A 22,829-nucleotide genomic window follows, 5' to 3' on the forward strand; every position below is an offset into this window, starting at 1 on the left:
CGAAGTTTTCAACGGAGGTTTAATGTAACCAAAGGACCGAAAAGCGATACAATAAAGGATCTGTTTGAAAAATTTCAACGGACTGGGAACGTGACGGATGAACGTGCTGGAAAGGTAGGGCGACCGCGTACGGCAACCACAGAGGGCAACGCGCAGATAGTGCAGCAGGTGATCCAACAGCGGCCTCGTGTTTCCGTTCGCCGTGTTGCAGCTGCGGTCCAAATGACGCCAACGTCCACGTATCGTCTCATGCGCCAGAGTTTACACCTCTATCCATACAAAATTCAAACGCGGCAACCCCTCAGCGCCGCTACCATTGCTGCACGAGAGACATTCGCTAACGATATAGTGCACAGGATTGATGACGGCGATATGCATGTGGGCAGCATTTGGTTTACTGACGAAGCTTATTTTTACCTGGACGGCTTCGTCAATAAACAGAACTGGCGCATATGGGGAACCGAAAAGCCCCATGTTGCAGTCCCATCGTCCCTGCATCCTCAAAAAGTACTGGTCTGGGCCGCCATTTCTTCCAAAGGAATCATTGGCCCATTTTTCAGATCCGAAACGATTACTGCATCACGCTATCTGGACATTCTTCGTGAATTTGTGGCGGTACAAACTGCCTTAGACGACACTGCGAACACCTCGTGGTTTATGCAAGATGGTGCCCGGCCACATCGCACGGCCGACGTCTTTAATTTCCTGAATGAATATTTCGATGATCGTGTGATTGCTTTGGGCTATCCGAAACATACAGGAGGCGGCGTGGATTGGCCTCCCTATTCGCCAGACATGAACCCCTGTGACTTCTTTCTGTGGGGACACTTGAAAGACCAGGTGTACCGCCAGAATCCAGAAACAATTGAACAGCTGAAGCAGTACATCTCATCTGCATGTGAAGCCATTCCGCCAGACACGTTGTCAAAGGTTTCGGGTAATTTCATTCAGAGACTACGCCATATTATTGCTACGCATGGTGGATATGTGGAAAATATCGTACTATAGAGTTTCCCAGACCGCAGCGCCATCTGTTGTTGAAAATTGTAACTACTGTAATTTCGAAAGTTTGTCTGCCTGAAAATGTACTGTTGTCCCAAGCATATTGCAAGAAACGGTGTATTTCTATCGCTGCTCGTTTAGTTTTTATTGCCGTTTCAAATATACCGGTCATTTTTGAAACACCCTCTAAATGATCTAGTAGAAAGCATCGGGTGCTGTTTTAGGCTATTCGCAGATGATGCAGTTGTTTATACCAAAGTAGCAACTCCAGAAGATAGTAATAATTTGCAGAACGACCCGCAGAGAATTGATGAATGTCGCAGACTCTGGCAGTTGGTCCTGAACGTAAATAAATTAACAAATTGCGTATTCATAGGAAACGAAATCCACTACTGTACAGCTACATGATTGATGACAAACAGCTGGCGAAAAATATGTCGGCGTTATTATCCAGAGCGACCTTAAGTGGAATGACCATATAAAACAGATAGTATGAAAAGCAGACACAAGACTCAGATTCATCGGAAGAATCTTAAGGAAATGTAGCTCGTCCACGAAAGAAGTGGCTTATAAGGCGCTTGTTCGCCCGATTCTTGAGTATTGTTCATTTATCTGGGATCCCTATTAGGTAGGACTGATTGAGGAGATACGGAAGAGCCAACGAAGAGCGGCGCGTTTCGTCAGGGGATCGTTTAGCTGGCGGGAGAGCGTTACGGAGATGCTAAACAAACTCCACTGGCAGACGTTGCAAGAGAGACGTTGTGCAACACGGAGAGATTTACTACTGAAATTTCGTGACAGCACTTTCCAGGTGGAGTCAGACAACGTATTACTTCCCCCCCCCCTCCACATACAAATGGTTCAAATGGCTCTGAGCACTGTGGGACTTCATCTTAGGTCATCAATCCCCTAGAACTTAGAACTACTTAAACCTAACTAACCTAAGGACATCACACACATCCATGCCCGAGGCAGGATTCGAACCTGCGACCGTAGCGGTCGCGCGGTTGCAGACTGTAGCGCCTAGAACCGCTCGGCCACACCGGCCGGCCTATCCACATCTCGCATATTGACCGCGAGGAGAAAATTCTAAGAGCCAATACAGAGGCTTACCGACAATCATTGTTCCCACGCACTATTCGCGAGTGGAACAGGGTTGGAGGGATCAAATAATGGTACCGAAAGTACCCTCCGCGACACACTATTAGGTGGCTTGCGGAGTATGATGTAGATGTAGACGCAGGAGATGACAGATATCGCATCATATCCAAGAAAATATCGAAGATGTTGGGCGCAAGTACTAGAGTATAACAAATTGGTTGACGTTGGAAGTGTGACGGGCATGAAACAAGGCAGAAACTGATATTGGAAAAAAGATACTGGCTAATCTGCACTGCCGAAGTTGTCCAATCTATAAAGACAAAATTGGCCAACACAAGTTTAAATATGTTTGTTATTGTTGTGGTCTTCAGTCCTGAGACCGGTTTGATGCAGCTCTCCATGCTACTCTATCCTGTGCAAGCTTCTTCATCTCCCAGTACTTACTGCAACCTACAGCCTTCTGAATCTGCTTAGTGTATTCATCTCTTGGTCTCCCTCTACGATTTTTACCCTCCGCGCTGCCCTCCAATGCTAAATTGGTGATCCCATGATGCCTCAGAATATGTCCTACAAAGCGATCCCTCCTCCTAGTCAGGTTGTGCCGCAAATTTGACTTCTCCCCAATTCTATTCAGTACCTCCTCATTAGTTATGTAATCCACTCATCTAATCTTCAGCATTCTTCTGTAGCACTACATATCGAAAGCTTCTATTCTCTTCTTGTTTAAACTATTTATCGTCCACGTTTCACTTCCATACATGGCTACACTCCATAAAAAATACTTTCAGAAACGACTTCCTGACACTTAAATCTATACTCAATGTTAACAAATTTCTCTTCTTCAGAAACGCTTTCCTTGCCATTGCCAGCCTCTCTACGTCGACCATCATCAGTTATTTTGCTCCCCAAATAGCAAAACTCCTTTACTACTTTAAGTGTCTCATTTCCTAATCTAATTCCCTCAGCATCACCCGACTTAATTCGACTACATTCCATTATCCTCGTTTTGATTTTGTTGATGTTCATCTTATATCCTCCTTTCAAGACACTGTCCATTCCATTCAACTGCTCTTCCAAGTTCTTTGCTGTCTCTGACAGAATTACAATGTCATCGGCGAACCTCAAAGTTTTTATTTCTTCTCCATGGATTTTAATACCTACTCCGAATTTTTCTTTTGTTTCCTTTACTGCTTGCTCAATATACAGATTGAACAACATCAGGGAGAGGCTACAACCCTGTTATACTCCCTTCCAAACCACTGCTTACCTTTCATGTCCCTCGACCCTTATAACTGCCATCTGGTTTCTGTACAAATTGTAAATAGCCTTTCGCTCCCTGTATTTTACCCCTGCCACCTTTAGAATTTGAAAGAGAGTATTCCAGTCAACATTGTGAAAAGCTTTCTCTAAGTCTACAAATGCTAGAAACGTAGGTTTGCCTTTCCATGATCTTTCTTCTAAGGTAAGTCGTAGGGTCAGTATTGCCTCACGTGTTCCAACATTTCTACGGAATCCAAACTGATCTTCCCCGAGGTCGGCTTCTACCAGTTGTTCCATTCATCTGTAAAGAATTCGCGTTAGTATTTTGCAGCTGTGACTTATTAAACTGATAGTTCTGTAATTCTCACATCTGTCAACACCTGCTCTCTTTGGGATTGGAATTATTATATTCTTCTTGAAGTCTGAGGAAATTTCGCCTGTCTCATACATCTTGCTCACCAGACGCTCCCCCCCACATACATCTCGCATATTGACCGCGAGGAGAAAATTTGAGAAATTAGAGCCAATACAAAGGCTTACTGACAATCATTCTTCCCACACACTATTCGCGAGTGGAATAGGGCTGGAGGGATCAAATAATGATACTGAAAGTACCCTCCGCCACACATCATTAGGTGGCTTGTGGAGTATGATGTAGACATAGACGTAGGAGAGATGGCCGGCCGCTGTGGCCGAGAGGTTCTAGGGGCTTCAGTCCGGAACCGCGCTGCTGCTACGGTCGCAGGTTCGAATCCTGCCTCGGGCATGGATGTGTGTGATGTCCTTAGGTTAGTTAGGTTGAAGTAGTTCTAAGTCTCGGTGACTGATGACCTCAGATGCTAAGTCCCATAGTGCTTAGAGCCATAACAGATATCGCATCATATACGACATAGTATCGAAGACGTTGGGTGCAATTACTAGAATATCACAAATTGGTTGACAATGGAAGTGTGACGGGCATAAAACAAGGCAGAAGCTGATCTTGGAAAAAAGACACTGGCTTATCTGGACTGCCGAAGCTGTCCAGTCTATAAATACGAAATAGGCCAACAGAAGTTTAAATGAAACCAAACATATTTCTGTACACATGTTAACGGCCTCTGAAATTATGAAACTCGGTTCTAGGCGCTACAGTCTGGAGCCGAGCGACCGCTACGGTCGCAGGTTCGAATCCTGCTTCGGGCATGGATGTGTGTGATGTCCTTAGGTTAGTTAGGTTTAATTAGTTCTAAGTTCTAGGCGACTGATGGCCTGAGAAGTTAAGTCGCATAGTGCTCAGAGCCATTTGAACCATTTTTTTGTAAATAATCTCCGACTAAAGACAAGCCTGATAACCTAGCGGTCAGCCTCTGTTCTCTAGACAACCGGCACTTTGCTTCTACTCACTGCATCCGCAAGTAGCGGAACAGCAGCTACTGGAAACAGGGGCCAGTACGCGACAGTCGTAGGCGAGGTGAGGGAACAGGCTGAACAAATGTTTGTCCAGGTGTAACGGAGGGCGAGGGACTGCATGTAGAGCAGCCGACGCTCGCCGCGTGACAACAGGAGCCGGCTCGTCGCGAAAACAAGGCGGATCCGCCCCCCCCCCCCCCCGCACGGCACCGCCTCGCGTTGCGATTGGTCAGGAGGGGGGCGGCGGTCCGGCGCGCTATTGACAGACCTTCGCGCGCCGGTATAAGACGACGCGGCAGCGGGCAGCGGGCGTCAGCACCTCGGGAGCTCGCCAGCCAGCATGCAGACACCAGCGGCCCGTGGAGCGCTCCTCGTGTTGGCCGCCGTCGTGGCGGCCGCCATGGCGCAGAAGGACCCCTACTGGCTGCCCGGCAGGACGGCCATGGTGCACCTGTTCGAGTGGAAGTGGGCAGACATCGCCGCCGAGTGCGAGAACTTCCTCGGCCCCAAGGGCTTCGGTGGTGTGCAGGTGAGTCGCCGGTTGCCTAAACAACTCCTCACAAGGAGTACGACTCGCCGTTAAGGTTCAAATGGCTCTGACAAGGTAACCTCCCCATCGCAACCCCCCTCAGATTTAGTTATAAGTTGGCACAGTGGATAGGCCTTGAAAAACTGAACACAGATCAATCGAGAAAACAGGAGGAAGTTGTGTGGAACTATGAAAAAAATAAGCAAAATATACGAACTGAGTAGTCCATGGGCAAGATAGGCAACATCAAGGATAACATGGGCACAGGAGCGCCGTGGTCCCGTGGTTAGCGTGAGCAGCTGCGGAACGAGAGGTCCTCGGTTCAAATCTTCCCTCGAGTGAAATGTTTACTTTCTTTATTTTCGCAAAGTTATGATCTGTCTGTTCTTTCATTGACGTCTCTGTTCACTGTAGTATGTTTAGTGTCTGTGCTTTGCGACCGCACCGCAAAACCGTGCGATTAGTAGACGAAAGGACGTGCCTCTCCAATGGGAACCGAAAACATTTGATCGCAAGGTCATAGGTCAACCGATTCCTCCACAGGAAAACACGTCTGCTATATTCTATACCACACTGGTGACGGCATGTGCGTCACATGAAAGGAATATGTTGTCGACCCACCTAACTTGTACACTTGACGAATGGGTAAAAAGATTCTTCTACCTTCTGCCTGTTTCTATGTTTGTTTTGGTGTAACGTCCCCATAGTACGGCGCAGTTACCTCGCATCGGACGGACGGACAGATAATAATTGTCTGAAAATAAAAAATCACAACTTTTCACTCGGGGGAAGATTTGAACCAAGGACGGCACTCTTGGTGCTGCGACATCTTCTGCGAAGGGTAAAAAGAACGAAACAAGAGGAGTAGGTAAAACTACTCAATTTGTTCTTATTAATGGACCTACTTTATTTTGTGGTGCGAGGTTAAATTTTTCCTTAATGAAAGTTTCTTCTTCCTCCAGTTTGGGTAATGGATGGTTAGATACAGGCTCCCAGGTAGATGCTATTTTTCTTGACTTCCGGAAGGCGTTCGATACAGTTCCGCACTGTCGCCTGATAAACAAAGTAAGAGCCTACGGAATATCAGACCAGCTGTGTGACTGGATTGAAGAGTTTTTAGCAAACAGAACACAGCATGTTGTTATCAATGGAGAGACGTCTACAGACGTTAAAGTAACCTCTGGCGTTCCACAGGGGAGTGTTATGGGACCATTGCTTTTCACAATATATATATAAATGACCTAGTAGATACTGTCGGAAGTTCCATGCGGCTTTTCGCGGATGATGCTGTAGTATACAGAGAAGTTGCAGCATTAGAAAATTGTAGCGAAATGCAGGAAGATCTGCAGCGGATAGGCACTTGGTGCAGGGAGTGGCAACTGACCCTTAACATAGACAAATGTAATGTATTGCGAATACATAGAAAGAAGGATCCTTTATTGTATGATTATATGATAGCGGAACAAACACTGGTAGCAGTTACTTCTGTAAAATATCTGGGAGTATGCGTGCGGAACGATTTGAAGTGGAATGATCATATAAAATTAATTGTTGGTAAGGCAGGTACCAGGTTGAGATTCATTGGGAGAGTGCTTAGAAAATGTAGTCCATCAACAAAGGAGGTGGCTTACAAAACACTCGTTCGACCTATACTTGAGTATTGCTCATCAGTGTGGGATCCGTACCAGATCGGGTTGACGGAGGAGATAGAGAAGATCCAAAGAAGAGCGGCGCACAGGGTTATTTGGTAACCGTGATAGCGTTACGGAGATGTTTAATACACTCAAGTGGCAGACTCTGCAAGAGAGGCGCTCTGCATCGCGGTGTAGCTTGCTCGCCAGGTTCCGAGAGGGTGCGTTTCTGGATGAGGTATCGAATATATTGCTTCCCCCTACTTATAACTCCCGAGGAGATCACGAATGTAAAATTAGAGAGATTAGAGCGCGCACGGAGGCTTTCAGACAGTCGTTCTTCCCGCGAACCATACGTACTGGAACAGGAAAGGGAGGTAATGACAGTGGCACGTAGGGTGCCCTCCGCCACACACCGTTGGGTGGCTTGCGGAGTATCAATGTAGATGTAGATGTAGACCTCTCATTCCGCAACTGCTCACGCTAACGACGGGACCACGGCGCTCCTGAGCTCATATTCTCCTTGATGTTGCCTATCTTGCGCATGGACTACTCAGTTGGTATATTTTGCTTATTTTTTTCATAGTTCCACACAACTTCTTCCTGTTTTCTCGATTGATGTATGTTCAGTTTTCAAGGCCTATCCACTGTGCCAACTTATAAACTTATAACTAAATCTGACGGGGGGAGGGGGGGGGGGGAGGTTCCCTTGTGATCATTATGGAAGTTAACAGCTGAGGTCATCAGTCCCCTAGAACTTAGAACTACTTAAACCTAACTAACCTAAGGACATCACACACAGCCACGCCCGAAGCAGGATTCGAACCTGCGACCGTAGCGGCCGCGCGGTTCCAGACTGAAGCGCCTAGAACCGCTCAGCCACTTCGGCCGGCCTCGCCGTTAAGGGGTCCTCAACATTTTTTACGCAACACTGAGTATTGCGAAATACATTTGACTATCTGACTATGCTACTGACGGTTTTTCGCTCTATATCGAAGAAACCTGTAGAACTCCAAAAATATTGATGCACGTTTAGCGGACTGATGGCCTCAGATGTTGTGCCAAAGTGTTTAGAGCCATTTTGTTACTCGTTTAATCTACAGGGTGTCGCAGGAGGAATGGACAATATTCAGAGATACGACAGGAACGACCGTTCGATGCAAGAAAGTCTTATAAACACGGACTCCTAAATATGTACCTTAAAAGTCTTAATCTTTGATACTATGACACAATTCTCTTCTACGGCAAGCTCTTTGCTTTCCATACTTTGGGAAGAGTTAGCATGGGCAAAAAAAGAATAAAAGGGTCCAGATACCACGGGCTCTGAAGTGCATACCTTAAGAGCTACGAGCACTTGTTCATCTTCGCACTGTGAAACACTTTCTTCTGCTGAACAACTCCTCTTAGCTCTTAAGGTGTGCATTTTATAGCCGACGTTTACTAGACTTTTTTTCTTCGAATAACAGTTCCTGTCATTTGCCTAAATATTGACGATTCCCCCTGAGACACGCTGGCAATACATTTCACCTTGTACTAGAGATACTGTGCATTGTTGATCGCCACCTGTAGAAAGTGGGAGAAATTCAGTTCGCCCCAGACAAATTTCAGAAAAGAACTGGAAAGGCTGAATGAGAAAATATCAGAATGTGAGTTGGGAGACATACTGGGTAGCTGTAATTACGGTGCATCTACTGACAGAGGTCCAGTCTGGGCTGTAATTATCGTATAGCAGCGAAACTGGTAGATATGTTAACGTGTTTATACGGAACGTGTTTACACTCGAAAAAGCAGTTCCAATTTTGGCCACTAGGTGCAAATCCAGCCCTGTACATCATCTTATCGAGGAGTCCGGAGCTCGTATTGAACAAATTGTGTAAGTGGCAGTTAATAATGAAATCAGCATTATTTATTTCTCACTTCTTTGACCTTTACTCTCTGCGGCCTGTTCTTATTCCATTACATAATTATGGAAACATCTCTGTATGTCTTTCTTGCATTCACAGCAACAGATTTTCACCTGGTGCCCGAACTTGGAACTATTCTTTTCCAGCACGAATCGGTTCCGCCTTGCGCATTAAAGTATTTACCAAAATCCACTTCTATACGATAATAACAGCGCACAGTTGATCTCTATGACTAGCGGCACTTTAATTGTAGCCATCCCGAATACGAATGTACCACGTGGTACTTTGTAGAAATGAACTCCATGATTGGACAGTTTTTTTTGTGGTTTTAGGGCGCACAACTTCAACGGTCATTAGCGCCCAGACTACGTTAGGAATGCTCCGCGAGTCACAAGTTTAAAACAGCAACGAAACGGAAAACACGATAAAAGACAGACTGACAGGCATAGGATTAAAAAAAAGAAAACAGCATAATCAAATGTCCTTAGAGAGGGTTGTCAAATTGATAAAATGAAGAACGCGAGCAGCTGCCCGTGGGTCATCCGCTAAAATGGCTGCTAGAGTACACGGCAGGCCAAGATCAAGACGCAGTGTGTTAAAATCCGGACAGGACGTTAAAATGTGGCGGACCGTCAGCAATTGCCCACATGGGCAGAACGGCGCCGGCGCAGCCGTCAGCAGATGGCGATGGCTAAACCGGCAGTGTCCAATTCGTAACCGGGCCAAAACTACCTCCTCCCACCGAGAAGGGCGTGAGGAGGACGTCCAAGCCACGGGAAGAGGTTTCAAGGCCCGAAGCTTGTTGTCTGTAAGTGCAGCCCAATCGGCATGCCACAGCGATAAAATGCGCCGACAAATGACCCTGCTACAATCTGACGAAGGGACACAACAAGAAGCTGTCCGAGGCTGGAGGACCGCAGCCTTGGCCGCGGCATCTGCAGCTTCGTTCCCAGGGATACCGACATGGCCAGGAACCCACATAAAGCTAACCGGAGAACCGACGTCCACCAGCTGCCGAAGAGAGCGTTGGATCCGGTGCACGAAAGGGTGAACCGGGTACGGATCACTGAGGCTCTGGATAGCGCTCAGGGAATCGGAACAGATGACATATGCAGAATGTCGGTGGCGGCAGATGTAAAGAACAGCCTGGTAGAGGGCAAAGAGCTGAGCTGTGAAGACTGAACAGTGGCCATGGAGCCGGTATTTGAAACTTTGTGCCCCGACAATAAAAGAACACCCGACTCCGTCATTGGTCTTAGAGCCATCTGTATAAATGAAGGTCATATTAATGAACTTCGAACGAAGTTCGACAAAACGGGAGTGGTAGACTGAACCGGGGGTAACCACCTTCGGGAGCGAGCAGAGGTCAAGGTGGACGCGAACCTGAGCCTGGAGCCAAGGTGGCGTGTGGCTCTCGCCCACTCGAAAGGTTGCAGGGAGTGAAAAATTAAGGTGTTGAAGGAGGCGACGAAAGCGAACTCCAGGGGGTAGCAGGGCAGAGACATACAACCCGTATTGACGGTCGAGAGAGTCATCAAAAAAGGAACGATAAGACGGGTGGTCGGGCATTGCCAGTAGCCGACAGGCATACCGACAAAGCAGTATATCGCGCCGATAGGTGAGTGGCAGGAAACTCCAAATACTTCTTTGTTGGCAACAGCTTTAGAAGTTAAGGATCATGTTGGTATGAACGTAAGCAGACATGTTTATTTTACTTGAATCAGTTCTAAGCCGCGCGGGATTAGCCGAGCGGTCTTGTGCGTTGCAGTCATGGACTGTGCGGCTGGTCCCGGCGGAGGTTCGAGTCCTCCCTCGGGCATGGGTGTGTGTGTTTGTCCTTAGGATAATTTAGGTTAAGTAGTGTGTAAGCTTAGGGACTGATGACCTTAGCAGTTAAGTCCCATAAGGTTTCACACACACATACACACACACACACACACACACACACACACACACACACCACACACAATCAGTTCTAAGAACTGATAAATAAGATGAGGTCAGTTGTCCAGTGAACAAATTTTTATTTTTCTTGTAGCAGTTGTCAGAGCACAGACTTCAGATCATGTAAGTTTTCAATCAGCATGATTTTTTATTTCGTTTGCAACAGTCGTAACTGTAGAGGAATATAAAGCACATGTATGTGATAATTTACTCCATTCACTTGTTAAATTTGTAGCTAGTTGTTGTTGTTGTTGTTTACGAATCTATGCTGCCATGAGACAATCCCTGGCCCATTGGAACGTTCACAGAAACCAGCTCCTCAGACTTGTTTCACCAGTTAGCATAATTTCTGCTTGTGGTTTCCAAGGCATGCAAATCAGTCGCAACACATTGACGAATGACGGCTTGTTCCATTCTTGGCCTGGTACTTTCCCTCGATATTCAGCTTTTAAGCGCAATTTTTTTAAGTTTGCTTAATGGCACTCTTAGCTGTTGGCCAGCAGGGAGCGGGAAAGGCCTTCTCGCATGCCGAAGCTGTCACACAGATTAAGGTCTGTTGCAAGTGCTATCGTGGGAAAGTATGTACTTCAAGAGCAGATGTGTCTCAGGGCAACTGGGAGTTTCCTCAGTATATATGAAAGGGTGTTGCCTATATATTTCAATTAAAGCAATAATGCTGTGACGTCAGACACTGACAGGTGTGTTGTGAAGACGGTTCCATCACCTCGTGGCAAATAGGTACCTGTCAATTACGTGGAAGTTGGTGTGACATAACAAACATACAGAACGTCTCAGGATGGTGGATATACCCTTCACTTATACTGTGTCACTCATGAGGTATCGACGGTTTTTGTCATCACACAAAGGAGCTCGAAGTGTAGTGAGACTGAATGCCACCTAGTGGTGTAGTCTGTGACTCGATGATGAAGGTACACAACATCTGATAAAAATCATTCGAGCATCCCTAAATCGGTATTGATGACTAAACGTCATTAAAGGAGGAGACGTCATAAAAGGATGTTGGGGGGGGGGGCAGTATTGTGCTGTTAATAGAGAAGCTGTAATAGCAGAATGGGTCGGTCAGGAGACCTCAGCGACTTCGATCATAGATTAGTGATTTGACGTCACCTGGGTAAAAAATCGTGCAGAAACATTCTAACCCATCTGAAGCAGCCCAAGACGACTGTTTGCGACGTTACTGCGAACTGAAAGTACGAAGGATCAACCACAGCTATTCCAAGACCTGCCAGACCTCCTGTACTGATAGAAACGGTCCATAGAGCATTACGGGGGGTACTTGCCAAAACATCGCATGAAATCAGCGGGAGGAATCACTCATGACCAGTAATGACTGTGCGGAGGAAGTGAAAAATAATGGAGTACAGTGGTCGAGCAGCTGTTCATAAGCCACAGGTTTCTGTACTAAACGCTAAGCGATGCTTAAAGCAGCGTGAGGGACGACGTCACTGGACAGTGGCTAAATGGAGTCGTCAAGAGTGCTGAATCGTTCTGTGCCCTGTGGCAGCCCGATGGAAGGGTTTGGGTTTGGCGAATGCCTGGACACCTCTACCTGCCATTACGTGTAGTGCCATCAGTGAAGCTCTGAGAAAGTGGCGTTACCGTAACGGAGTGTTTTTCTTGGTTGGATTGTAAAGTCCTTGTTGTGCTTAAGAAAACGCTAAAAGGCGAAGGATACGAACACATTTTAAAACTCTGTGTGCTGCGTACAGTTTAGGAGCTATCTGGAGACCGTGATAGTATCAGCATGACAATCCACTCAGTCGCAAGCTAGTACCTTGTCTGATTTCGGATTTTGAGGAAGAATAAGTTGCCTCTTCTCTACTGGCATTCTGAACCTCCTCGAAAGTGTTCCCAGCACAGTATTCCTGAACCTCATTGTCCCCAGCACAGTTCAAGCCATAGTTAAGTCGATCAATGGAAACGTCCCATCTTAGTGTCCGGAAACATCAGATAGTATACAAGCGCAGGAGAGACGAATAGGTACTCATTCTATCGACGACAAAGGCTGCAACTGGGGAAATGCACTGACATCAGCGAATCTGACAAATGCAAAGTAGTTATCGCACAGCGCCTGCGAACGACCATCTCGGATATGGCTTTTCGAGTGCTACTGTTGTGAGCATCTACGGAAAGTCGCTGAAGGACGGCGAAGCCAATAGAAGGCGACAATGTACTCATCTCAGGATGTGACAGTCAAAGAGCGGTCAGATCTGTAAAAAGCAGGATAGGTGGTGATCTGTCACAGATTTGTCCACGCTGACTGCTGACAGACGCATCACAGTGACCGAATTGTCACGCTACGTTTGGACAGGGGAAGGAAGTGTTTGCAGAATACTGGAAGTGTTGGCGTTAAAAAAGGTTTGTGCCAGGTGGGTTCCCAGGATGTTGACAGTGGCTCACAAAGAAACAAGAAATACGGTATCCAGCGAACTTTTGGAACAGTACGAGAATGGTGGAGATGAATTTCTTGGAAGAACTGTGACAGGTGATGTAACATGGCTCCGTCATTTTTCACCAGAGACGAAGAGGGAATCAATGGAGTGGCATCATGCAAATCCACCCAAGAAAAAAAATTTTCGAAACCACACCTTCTGCTGGAAAAGTTATGGCTACGGTGTTTTTCGATTCCGAAGGACTCTTTCTTGTGGATATCATGCCAAGTGGAACCACCATAAATTCTGATGCATATGTGACGACACTGAAGAAACTTCAAACTCGACTGAGTCGTATTCGACCACATCGGCAAAAGCAGGACGTTTTGCTGTTGCACGGCAATGGACGGCCGAGTGTCAGTCAAAAAACCATGGAAGCGATCACAAAACGCGGATGGACAACACTGAAACACCCGCTTTACAGTCCTGACCTTGCTCCATGTGACTATCGTCTCTTTGGGAAATTGAAAGACTTTCTTTGTGGAACAAGGTTTGAAGATGATGAGTCCCTTGGGCACGCTACCAAACAGTGGCTCCAACAGGTTGCTCCAGAATTTTACCGTGCGGGTATACGGGCGCTGGTTTCAAGATGGGGTAAGGCAGTTAAGAGGGATGGAAATTATGTGGGGAAATGAAATATTGTTCCTAAAGGATGTATCTACACAATGTAAAACTATCAAATATGTAGAATAAAAGATGGATTTCAAAAAAAATAGTGTGCATTTCTTTTGGAGTGACCCTCGTATTTGGTGTAGAATCCGTGGGCTGTAAGAATAGACCCTTCCAGTTCGTACACTGACGTTCAAATGAAGTATGCGAACCTTTTCTCGATGTCCAGACTGTCCGTACAGTGCATTCATAGATCACCTGGCAGTATCAACCATCTGCACACGTGCAAGGATTTCCGGGGTCAGCGATTGGCCGCCTCTTGAGCAGCACTGTGAGTGGTCATCGCTGTGTTGCAGGTGTCGCCCCCTACGGAGAACCTGGCCATCACGCAGCGCAACCGCCCCTGGTGGGAGAGGTACCAGCCCGTCTCCTACAACCTGGTCACGCGCTCCGGAGACGAGGCCGCTTTCGCCGACATGGTGAAGCGCTGCAACGACGTGGGTGTCAGGTAAGCGCCTACTGTGCACCGAACATATATTACACTGCATCACGCAAGTCGCATTTTTCTCTGGAGAACATACAAAGAAGGCCCCGCTTTGTTTATTTTACAACACGAAAAAGTCACGAGTTTCTCTTTGGGTCCCTATACGCAAAAACGCATATGCCTCTATGTTTTATGCAGCGTGACAATTATTGAACTACATGGAAAAAAGGTAAACTATTTACAAACTACGGCTTACACACACTTTATTCAACGTGTAAACGTCACTACAGATAATATTCTTCTCGGGTGTGCAGCCGGATCATAACGTCATCTTGGCACAATATTTCCGCGGTGCAACTGGCTGCCATTAACAAATTAACAAGTTAACAATCTACGTCTTTATTCTTCATATCTGGATATATATATCTCAACATAGCCACCTTGCCGCCGAAAATATTTCTTCCGACGAGATTTCAATTTGTTGCTAGCGTCAGTGTATAGTGGATGACTTTGTTGACAGACCCACAACCTCACCTCTGCTTGTACCGCTTCATCACTATGGAAGTGATATCCTCGAAGGCGTCTTTCAGTTTTGGCAATACTGCAAGTTCTTTTTCACACACTGAGATTAGCACCACGGTTTACTTCATTACGAGCACAAACAACACACTGTCGAACGTTCCTGATATCGATGAAATAAACAACGTACACAGCTTTCATTTTTCTACGGATTTCAATCGGAGGCACGTTTTCTGCGATTATCACGCTGTTTTGACGCACCGACATAGTTCTGTTACACGCCGCCGTGTTACATTCTACAGTTCGGAGCCATCTAGCGCGCAGAGGTTTGCAACTAGCGTCGACGGAGGGGGAAAGTCGATCAAATAATATACATGACACGTAATACCTCAACCGATTTTGAGACAGGGAAAAAGAAATATCGATCAACATTTGGCTTAGAGACACATTCAAGAAGTGTTGTGGACAGAAAGAAAAAGACTTCACTATAAAGTGCTGTGACTTCTTAGTATGGAAAATTCCGTATATCGGGCTTGCTGAACAAAGAATTTTCTGTCGGGATTATCTTCATCCTACTCCGCACAACAAAAGTGAATGGAAAGGGAATGTCAATCAAGTAGCCTCGTATCTTATCACAGTCTGGAGTTCGGACATCGCTCGTCAGAGAACTTATTTTAATAGTAGCGTACCCCCATTTCTTTCGTTCCCAGAATGTTGCCATCTACGAACGTACTCATAGCCATCAGACCAAGAGTAAGAAAGGAAAATTTCGAAACTATAAAGAGCGAAAACAAAATACTTTCTGCTTCCCATACGAGCATCCTTTACCAGCTCATCAAATTCCCACCTCTCCTCACTCAAACTGAACACCGCTAAAGAATCTGCACCGTCCGTAAACTCGAATCCGACGATCCTAGCGTGTCCCCTGTCCTTACCAACCCTAGTGTGCTGCCGCGCCTCTACCTACACATTCCGCCGTACCCTTCACCTGCACACCCTCCCCATCCCCTCACAAACAAATTTCAACCGTCTTCCTCTTCCGGACCACGAACTCCGCCCCAACATATATCCGTCCTACCGACTCCAATCCAATGCTACCCTATCCATCCACTCCCCCAGGGCTCTCTCCTCCTCCTCGCCACCTACCACACTCCATCCTTTTCCCCTTCCCTGCCGCCTCCGCCCCCTTTTACTCTCCAATCTACAATTCGTTGGCCTCTCTACTTGTCCTCTGCAGCCATCCCTATCTTTGTCAAAACCTCTTCCCAGTTCACCAACCTTGTCACCACCACTCACCCATCTCTCTCCATACCACACCTTCTTTTCCTCTACAATCTACCGTCCCAGGGCAGGTCCTTTCCCAGTTATAGTGAAAATGGATGTTGCTCTGTTCAGTGTTTTCACAGTGTTTTTTCAATTGTTACTCTTCAAGTGTTTCTCACGATTTTTAACTGTACTATCTGTCCACATTTTAATCACTGTTTTAAAACGATTCATGTTGTTGTTGTTGTGGTCTTCAGTCCTGAGACTGGTTTGATACAGCTCTCCATGCTACTCTATCCTGTGCAAGCTGCTTCATCTCCCAGTAGCTACTGCAACCTACATCCTTCTCAATCTGCTTAGTGTATTCATCTCTTGGTCTCCCACTACGATTTTTACCCTCCATGCTGCCCTCCAACACTACATTGGTAATCCCTTGATGCCTCAGAACATGTCCTACCAACCGATCCTTTCTTCTAGTCAAGTTGTGCCACAAACCTCTCTTCTCCCCAATTCTATTCAAAACCTCCTCATTAGTTATGTGATCTACCCCTTTAATTTTCAGCATTGTTCTGTAGCACCACGTTTCCAAAGCTTCTATTCTCTTCTTGTCCAAACTATTTATCGTCCATGTTTCACTTCGATACATGGCTACACTCCATACAAATACTTTCAGAAACAACTTCCTGACACTTAAATCTATACTCGATGTTAACAAATTTTTCTTCTTCAGAAAGGCTTTCCATCCCATTGCCAGTCTACATTTTATATCCTCTCTACTTCGACCATCATAAGTTATTTTGCTCCCCAAATAGCAATACTCATTTACTACTTTAAACGTCTCATTTCCTAATCTAATTCCCGCAGCATCTCCCGATTCAATTCGACTACATTCCATTATTCTCGTTTTGCTTTTGTTGATGTTCATCTTATATCCTCCTTTCAAGACAATGTCCGTTCCATTCAACTGCTCTTTCAAGTCCTTTGCTGTCTCTGAGAGAACTGCAATGTCATCGGTGAACCTCGAAGTTTTTATTTCCTCTCCATGGATTTTAATACCTTCTCCGAATTTTTCTTTTGTTTCCCTTACTGCTTCTCAATATACAGATTGAATAACATCGGGGAGAGGCTACAACCCTGTCTCACTCCCTTACCAACCACTGCTTTCCTTTCGTGCCCGTCGATTCTTATAACTGCCATCTGGTTTCTGTACAAATTGTAAATAGTCTTTCGCTCCCTGTGTTTTACCGCTGCCACCTTCAGAATTTGAAAGAGATTATTCCAGTCAACGTTGTCAAAAGCTTTCTCTAAGTCTACAAATGTTAGAAACGTGGGTTTGCCTTTCCTTAATCTAGCTTCTAAGGTAAGTCGTAGGGTCAGTATTGCCTCACGTGTTCCAATATTTCTAAGGAATCCAAACTGATCTTCCACGAGGTCGGCTTCTACTAGTTCATAAAGACATTATTTTATTATTTATGTTTCACCCATTCGTATCACCTTCTCAATTATTGTAGAATTCATAGTACTTGTGTCTCCTTATTTTTCCGTTTGTAGCATCTGTGTTAGTATTACGTACTTCTGGTTGAAGAGGGGGTTATCTGTACCGCTGCCAGCCCCGTACCCCTCCTACATGGGGCGAGTGGGCATGAAATAACAATAAAGAAAAAATTACTTTCTGCAGGATCTACGCTGACGTCATCCTGAACCACATGACGGGTACCTGGGACGGAGAGGTGGGCACTGGGGGATCCATACCCGACACCGCTGCCTACAGCTACCCAGACGTGCCGTATACCAAGGACAACTTCCACCCCTACTGCCTCGTCAACAACTACCAGGACGCCAACAACGTACGTACTGATTACGCCGTCTCTGTACAACGAGTCGCCAAAAGGTATGCGAAGCGTTGTTTCATTTGAAGAGGTGCACTGTATGATACTTAAACTTCGCGGCTAGTGCACAAGTGTGGGCGTGGTACCCGAAGAGTGCAACTACGAACGTTGGTTGATAACTGGTGTAAGACACATGGGTCATAGGATATCAGAAGTTACACAAGAATTCGGGTTTGCGAGGCCAAGAGCATCTTAGGTGGATCATCAAAATCGCAGCGACAATGTTTCTAGTCGCGTAAACCGCCATACAGGGCGACCACAAAGTGATTTGACGAACGGACGAAACGTCGCCTGTGTAGAGCCTTAAGGGGCAGCCGACGATGTACTGTGCCTGAGATCGCTGGCGTTTTGAATGTGAGGCGTCAGAAACCCATTTATAGCAGGGCTGTATGGAGACAAATGCACTGCCTAGAACTGGCATCACATCCACTGCCTTCCGTGACATTTGGCCACACAGCGTATTTCAGCAACGAGTTCTGAAACCTTCTAAATACAAAACTAAATACAAAAATTATTAATTCAAGACCTGATTTCTTTAAACATTAGGATAATGTTACTCTAGATCATTCACGTACTGATTCACATAACAAACAAATCGTGACTTCTCCTTCCTTTCAACATACGAGGCTAAATCGATTAGTATCCGCAGTTTAGTTATATTTTTGATTATTTTGGTACTACTGTCGTTTTACGTTGATGACGCATGCTTTGTTTAGTTGTAGTTATTTCTTTGCAATTTTCAAACTGTTAAGTTATTTTCGTTATCGCTGCCGTGTTGTTAACCATGACTGCTCCGCTGTCTATTTGCACCAAAGAAGAGCAACATTTAGTGGTCCGTTTTTTCTGGTCGTAAGGCATATCAGGAGCTGAAATTCATCGAAGACTTCCGGTACAGTACGGCAACAGTGTTTTACCACAAAGGAGTGTCTTTCGAATGGATTGAAAAATTCCGAAATTGTCGCACAAGTGTTATGCACGATGAAGGAGCCGGACGACTGCTTGCCGCCACAAATGAAGAAACCATTGAGCGTTCACGTGAAATGGTTCTCTGAGACAGACGATTAACTATAGACGAAGTGGCACATTGTCTGCAAATTAGTCGTGGTTCTGCCTAAGAAATCATCCACAACAGACTTTGGTTTCATAGAGTTTGTGCAAGGTGGGTCCCAAAATAACTCACACTGTTGCATAAAAAATACGCGCTTGGACATCTGCGAAAAACATTTGGATCGCTATAGTAACGAAGGGGACAACTTATAGGACAGGATCATTATTGGTGACGAAACAAGGATCCATCATTACGGGCCGGGGAGTAAACGGCACGGTATTGAATGGAAACATCCAAATTCGCCGTGCAAGAAAAAGATCAAGACCCAATCGTCCGCAGGAAAACTGATGCTTACGGTTTTTTGGGACGCACAGCGTCCAGTACTGGAACATTATGGGGAAAGGAGCACAGCAATAAACAGTGTACGTTACAGTGAGATGCTTACTGCCAGGCTAAAGCCTGCAATTCGAAGCAAACGCCGAGGATTGCTGTCAAAAGGTGTTGTATTGTTGCACGACAATGCCCGTCCACATACTGCTGCCCACACTGCTGAAACGCTCCAGAAACTCAAATCTGAAGTTCTGGATCATCCTCCATACAGTCCAGCTGTTGCCCCTTCGCACTGTCACTTGTTTGGTCCACTCAAACAGGTATTAAATGGCCGTCGATTTGCCTCGAACGAAGCAGTGAAAGAAGCGGTGCATTCTTGGCTCGCAGCTCAAACGAGAACATTCTTTTATGAGAGCATCAGGAAGCATGTACAACGATGGAGCAAGTGCGTTGAAATGCAAATAGACTATGTCGAAAAATGACGTTCTTGTAAGTTTCCTATATGATTACAATAAAATTTTGTAACTACTTTGCGGGTAATAATTGACTTACCCTCGTGTGAAGTTGAAATTCATTCTAAGTTATCGGGTAATCAGATTTACAATCAATAACTCCCTCTTAAAGGTTTTTTCTCTCTTGTAGGCTCAAATGTTCATTCATTCACTTCAAATGGGTTTAGACACAAAAGTTGACTTTCGGGGACTGTCGAGTATTTAATACGAATTACAGCGCCGTTAAAATTAAAATTCCAGAATGAGATTTTCACTCTGCAGCGGAGTGTGCGCTGATATGAAACTTCCTGGCAGATTAAAACTGTGTGCCGGACCGAGACTCGAATTCGGGACCTATGCCTTTCGCGGGCAAGCGCTCTACCAACTGAGCTACCCAAGCACGACTCACGCCCCGTCCTCACAGCTTTATTTCTGCCAGTACCTCGTCTCCTACCTTCCAAACTTTACAGAAGCTCTCCTGCGAACCTGGTAGAGGGCTTGCCCGCGAAAGGCAAAGGTCCCGAGTTCGAGTCTCGGTCCGGGACACAGTTTTAATCTTCCAGGAAGTTCCAAAATTAAAATTATTGGAACAAAACTCTGATTCAGTATCGTGTGTGCCATTTGCTTAATTTGTGAGCTCTTGGCGGAAACTTGAATAATCTCATTATATCTACTTTCGACAGTTGTATTTAATGTTGCTGTTGCACTGTCTACTTTTAATCTTTTGTTCTAATTTGCTGTGGACACAGTATACTGAGGTGACAGAAGACATGGAATAGCAATATGCACATATACATATGGCGGTAGTCTCTCGTCACCATCATCAGTTACCGAGCGAGGTGGCGCAGTGGTTAGCACACTGGACTCGTATTCGGGAGGACGACGGTTCAATCCCGTCTCCGGCCATCCTGATTTAGGTTTTCCGTGATTTCCCTAAATCGTTTCAGGCAAATGCCGGGATGGTTCCTTTGAAAGGGCACGGCCGATTTCGTTCCCAATCCTTCCCTAACCCGAGCTAGCACTCCGTCTCTAATGACCTCGTTGTCGACGGGCCGTTAAACACTAACCACCACCACCACCATCACCATCGTCAGTTTTCTGCTATATTAGCAGGTCCTTTGCCTCCCCATTTTCTGCGATCCCTTGCTTCCTCCTTAAGGCTGCTGTATGTTGTACCGTCCATCACGTCATCCAGTATCTGAAATCTCTTCCTACCTCGTTTCCTCTTCCCTTCTGCATAACCTTCTGAAACTGTTTTTATCACTCCGTCATTCTTTCTTAATATATGCCCAGTCCAATTTCTTTTTCTTCTTTTTATTACATCTAGTAACTGTTTTTTCTCTCCCACTCTTCTCAGTACCTCTTTATTTTTTCCTCTGTGCATCCAACTTATTCCTTCCATCCTCTGCCATGGCCACATCTCTGTCTTTCTTCCTCAAAGTCCATGTTTTTTTTTTGCGCCATACGGATGAACACTCCATACAAGACATTTTGTGAGTCTGTTCCTCAGTTCTCTGTCGAGACCGCTGCAAAAAATTCTCCTTTTCTTATAAAATGCCTCTTTTGCCACGTGTATCGTGTACACAAGTATAAAAGGGCAGTGCTTTGGCGGAGTCGTCATTTGTACTCAGGTTCAAACGGCTCTGAGCACTATGGGACTCAACTGCTGAGGTCATTAGTCCCCTAGAACTTAGAACTAGTTAAACCTAACTAACCTAAGGACATCACAAACATCCACGCCCGAGGCAGGATTCGAACCTGCGACCGTAGCGGTCTTGCGGTTCCAGACCGCAGTGCCTTTAACCGCGCGGCCACTTCGGCCGGCTGTACTCAGGTGATAAGTGCGAAAAGGTTTCTGATTTTGAACGCTGGATGGCAGTTGGAGAAAGACGCACGAGACGTTCCATTTCGAAAGTTTTTAGGGTATTCAAGATTTCGAGATGTCATGTGTAAGCCGAGAAAACCACATTTCAGCCATTACCTCTCACCACCGACAAGGCAGCGGCTGACGGCCTTCACTTAACGACCTAGTGCAGTGGTGTTAGCGTGGAAAATGGTTCAAATGGCTCTGAGCACTATGGGACTTAACATATGATCTCATCAGTCCCCTAGAACCTAGAACTACTTAAACCTAACTAACCTAAGGACATCACACACATCCATGCCCGAGGCAGGATTCGAACCTGCGACCGTAGCGGTCACGCGGTTCCAGACTGTAGCGCCAAGAACCGCTTGGCCGCCTCGGCCGGCTGTTAGCGTGGAGTTGTCAGTACTAAGAGACAAGCAACACTGCGTGAAATAACCGCAGAAATCGATATGGGACATACGACGTACGTATTCTTCAGGAGAATGAGGCGAAATTTGGGGATGAAGGGGCTACAGCAGCAGACCACAGGCGCGAGTGCCTTTGTTAACAGCACGACATCGCCTGTAGCGCCTCTCCTGGCTCCGTGACCATGTAAGTTGGACCCTCGACGCTTGAAAAACCGTTTTCTCTTCAGTCAGTTCCGATTCCAGTTGGTAAGAGCTGATGGTAGCCACGAAGAAATGGACGCAAGCTGTCAACAATGCGCTGTGGAAGCTGGTGGTGGCTTCATAATGATGTGGGCTGTACTTACATGAGATGGACGGGGGTTCTCTGATCAACTGGACTGATTACTGTTGTAAATGGTTATGTATGGCTTCCCGGAGACCATTTTCAGCCTTCATAGTCTTCATCTTCCCAAACAATGATGGAATTTTTAATGATGACAATGCGCAATGTCACCGGGCCGCAGTTGTGTTTGCGATTGGTTTGAGGAGGATTCCGGACAGTTCGAGCGAATGATTTCGCCATCCACGTCGCCCGGCGTGAATCCTATCGAACATTTATGGGACATAATAGACAGGTTCGTTCGTACATAAAATGATGCACCCGAACCACTTTCGTAATTATGGACGGCTATAGAGGCAGAATTGCTCAGTATTTCTGCAGAGGACT

At 45.9% G+C, this 22,829-nt stretch overlaps 1 protein-coding gene across 1 annotated transcript in view; it reads left to right on the forward strand.

The window, feature by feature from the left end:
* The first annotated feature begins 5,056 nt into the window (after positions 1-5,056).
* LOC126253644 (alpha-amylase 1-like) overlaps positions 5,057-22,829 on the forward strand; it is a 75,308-nt gene continuing 57,535 nt past the window's right edge. Inside the window, exons 1-3 of the mRNA XM_049955147.1 lie at positions 5,057-5,284; positions 14,182-14,333; positions 17,770-17,938. Of these exons, the coding sequence (XP_049811104.1) occupies positions 5,096-5,284; positions 14,182-14,333; positions 17,770-17,938 (510 nt within the window). The 5' untranslated portion in view covers positions 5,057-5,095. The remainder of the gene's footprint in view (positions 5,285-14,181; positions 14,334-17,769; positions 17,939-22,829) is intronic.

Source organism: Schistocerca nitens, chromosome 4, assembly GCF_023898315.1.
Source record: "Schistocerca nitens isolate TAMUIC-IGC-003100 chromosome 4, iqSchNite1.1, whole genome shotgun sequence".
Taxonomy (NCBI): domain Eukaryota; kingdom Metazoa; phylum Arthropoda; class Insecta; order Orthoptera; family Acrididae; genus Schistocerca; species Schistocerca nitens.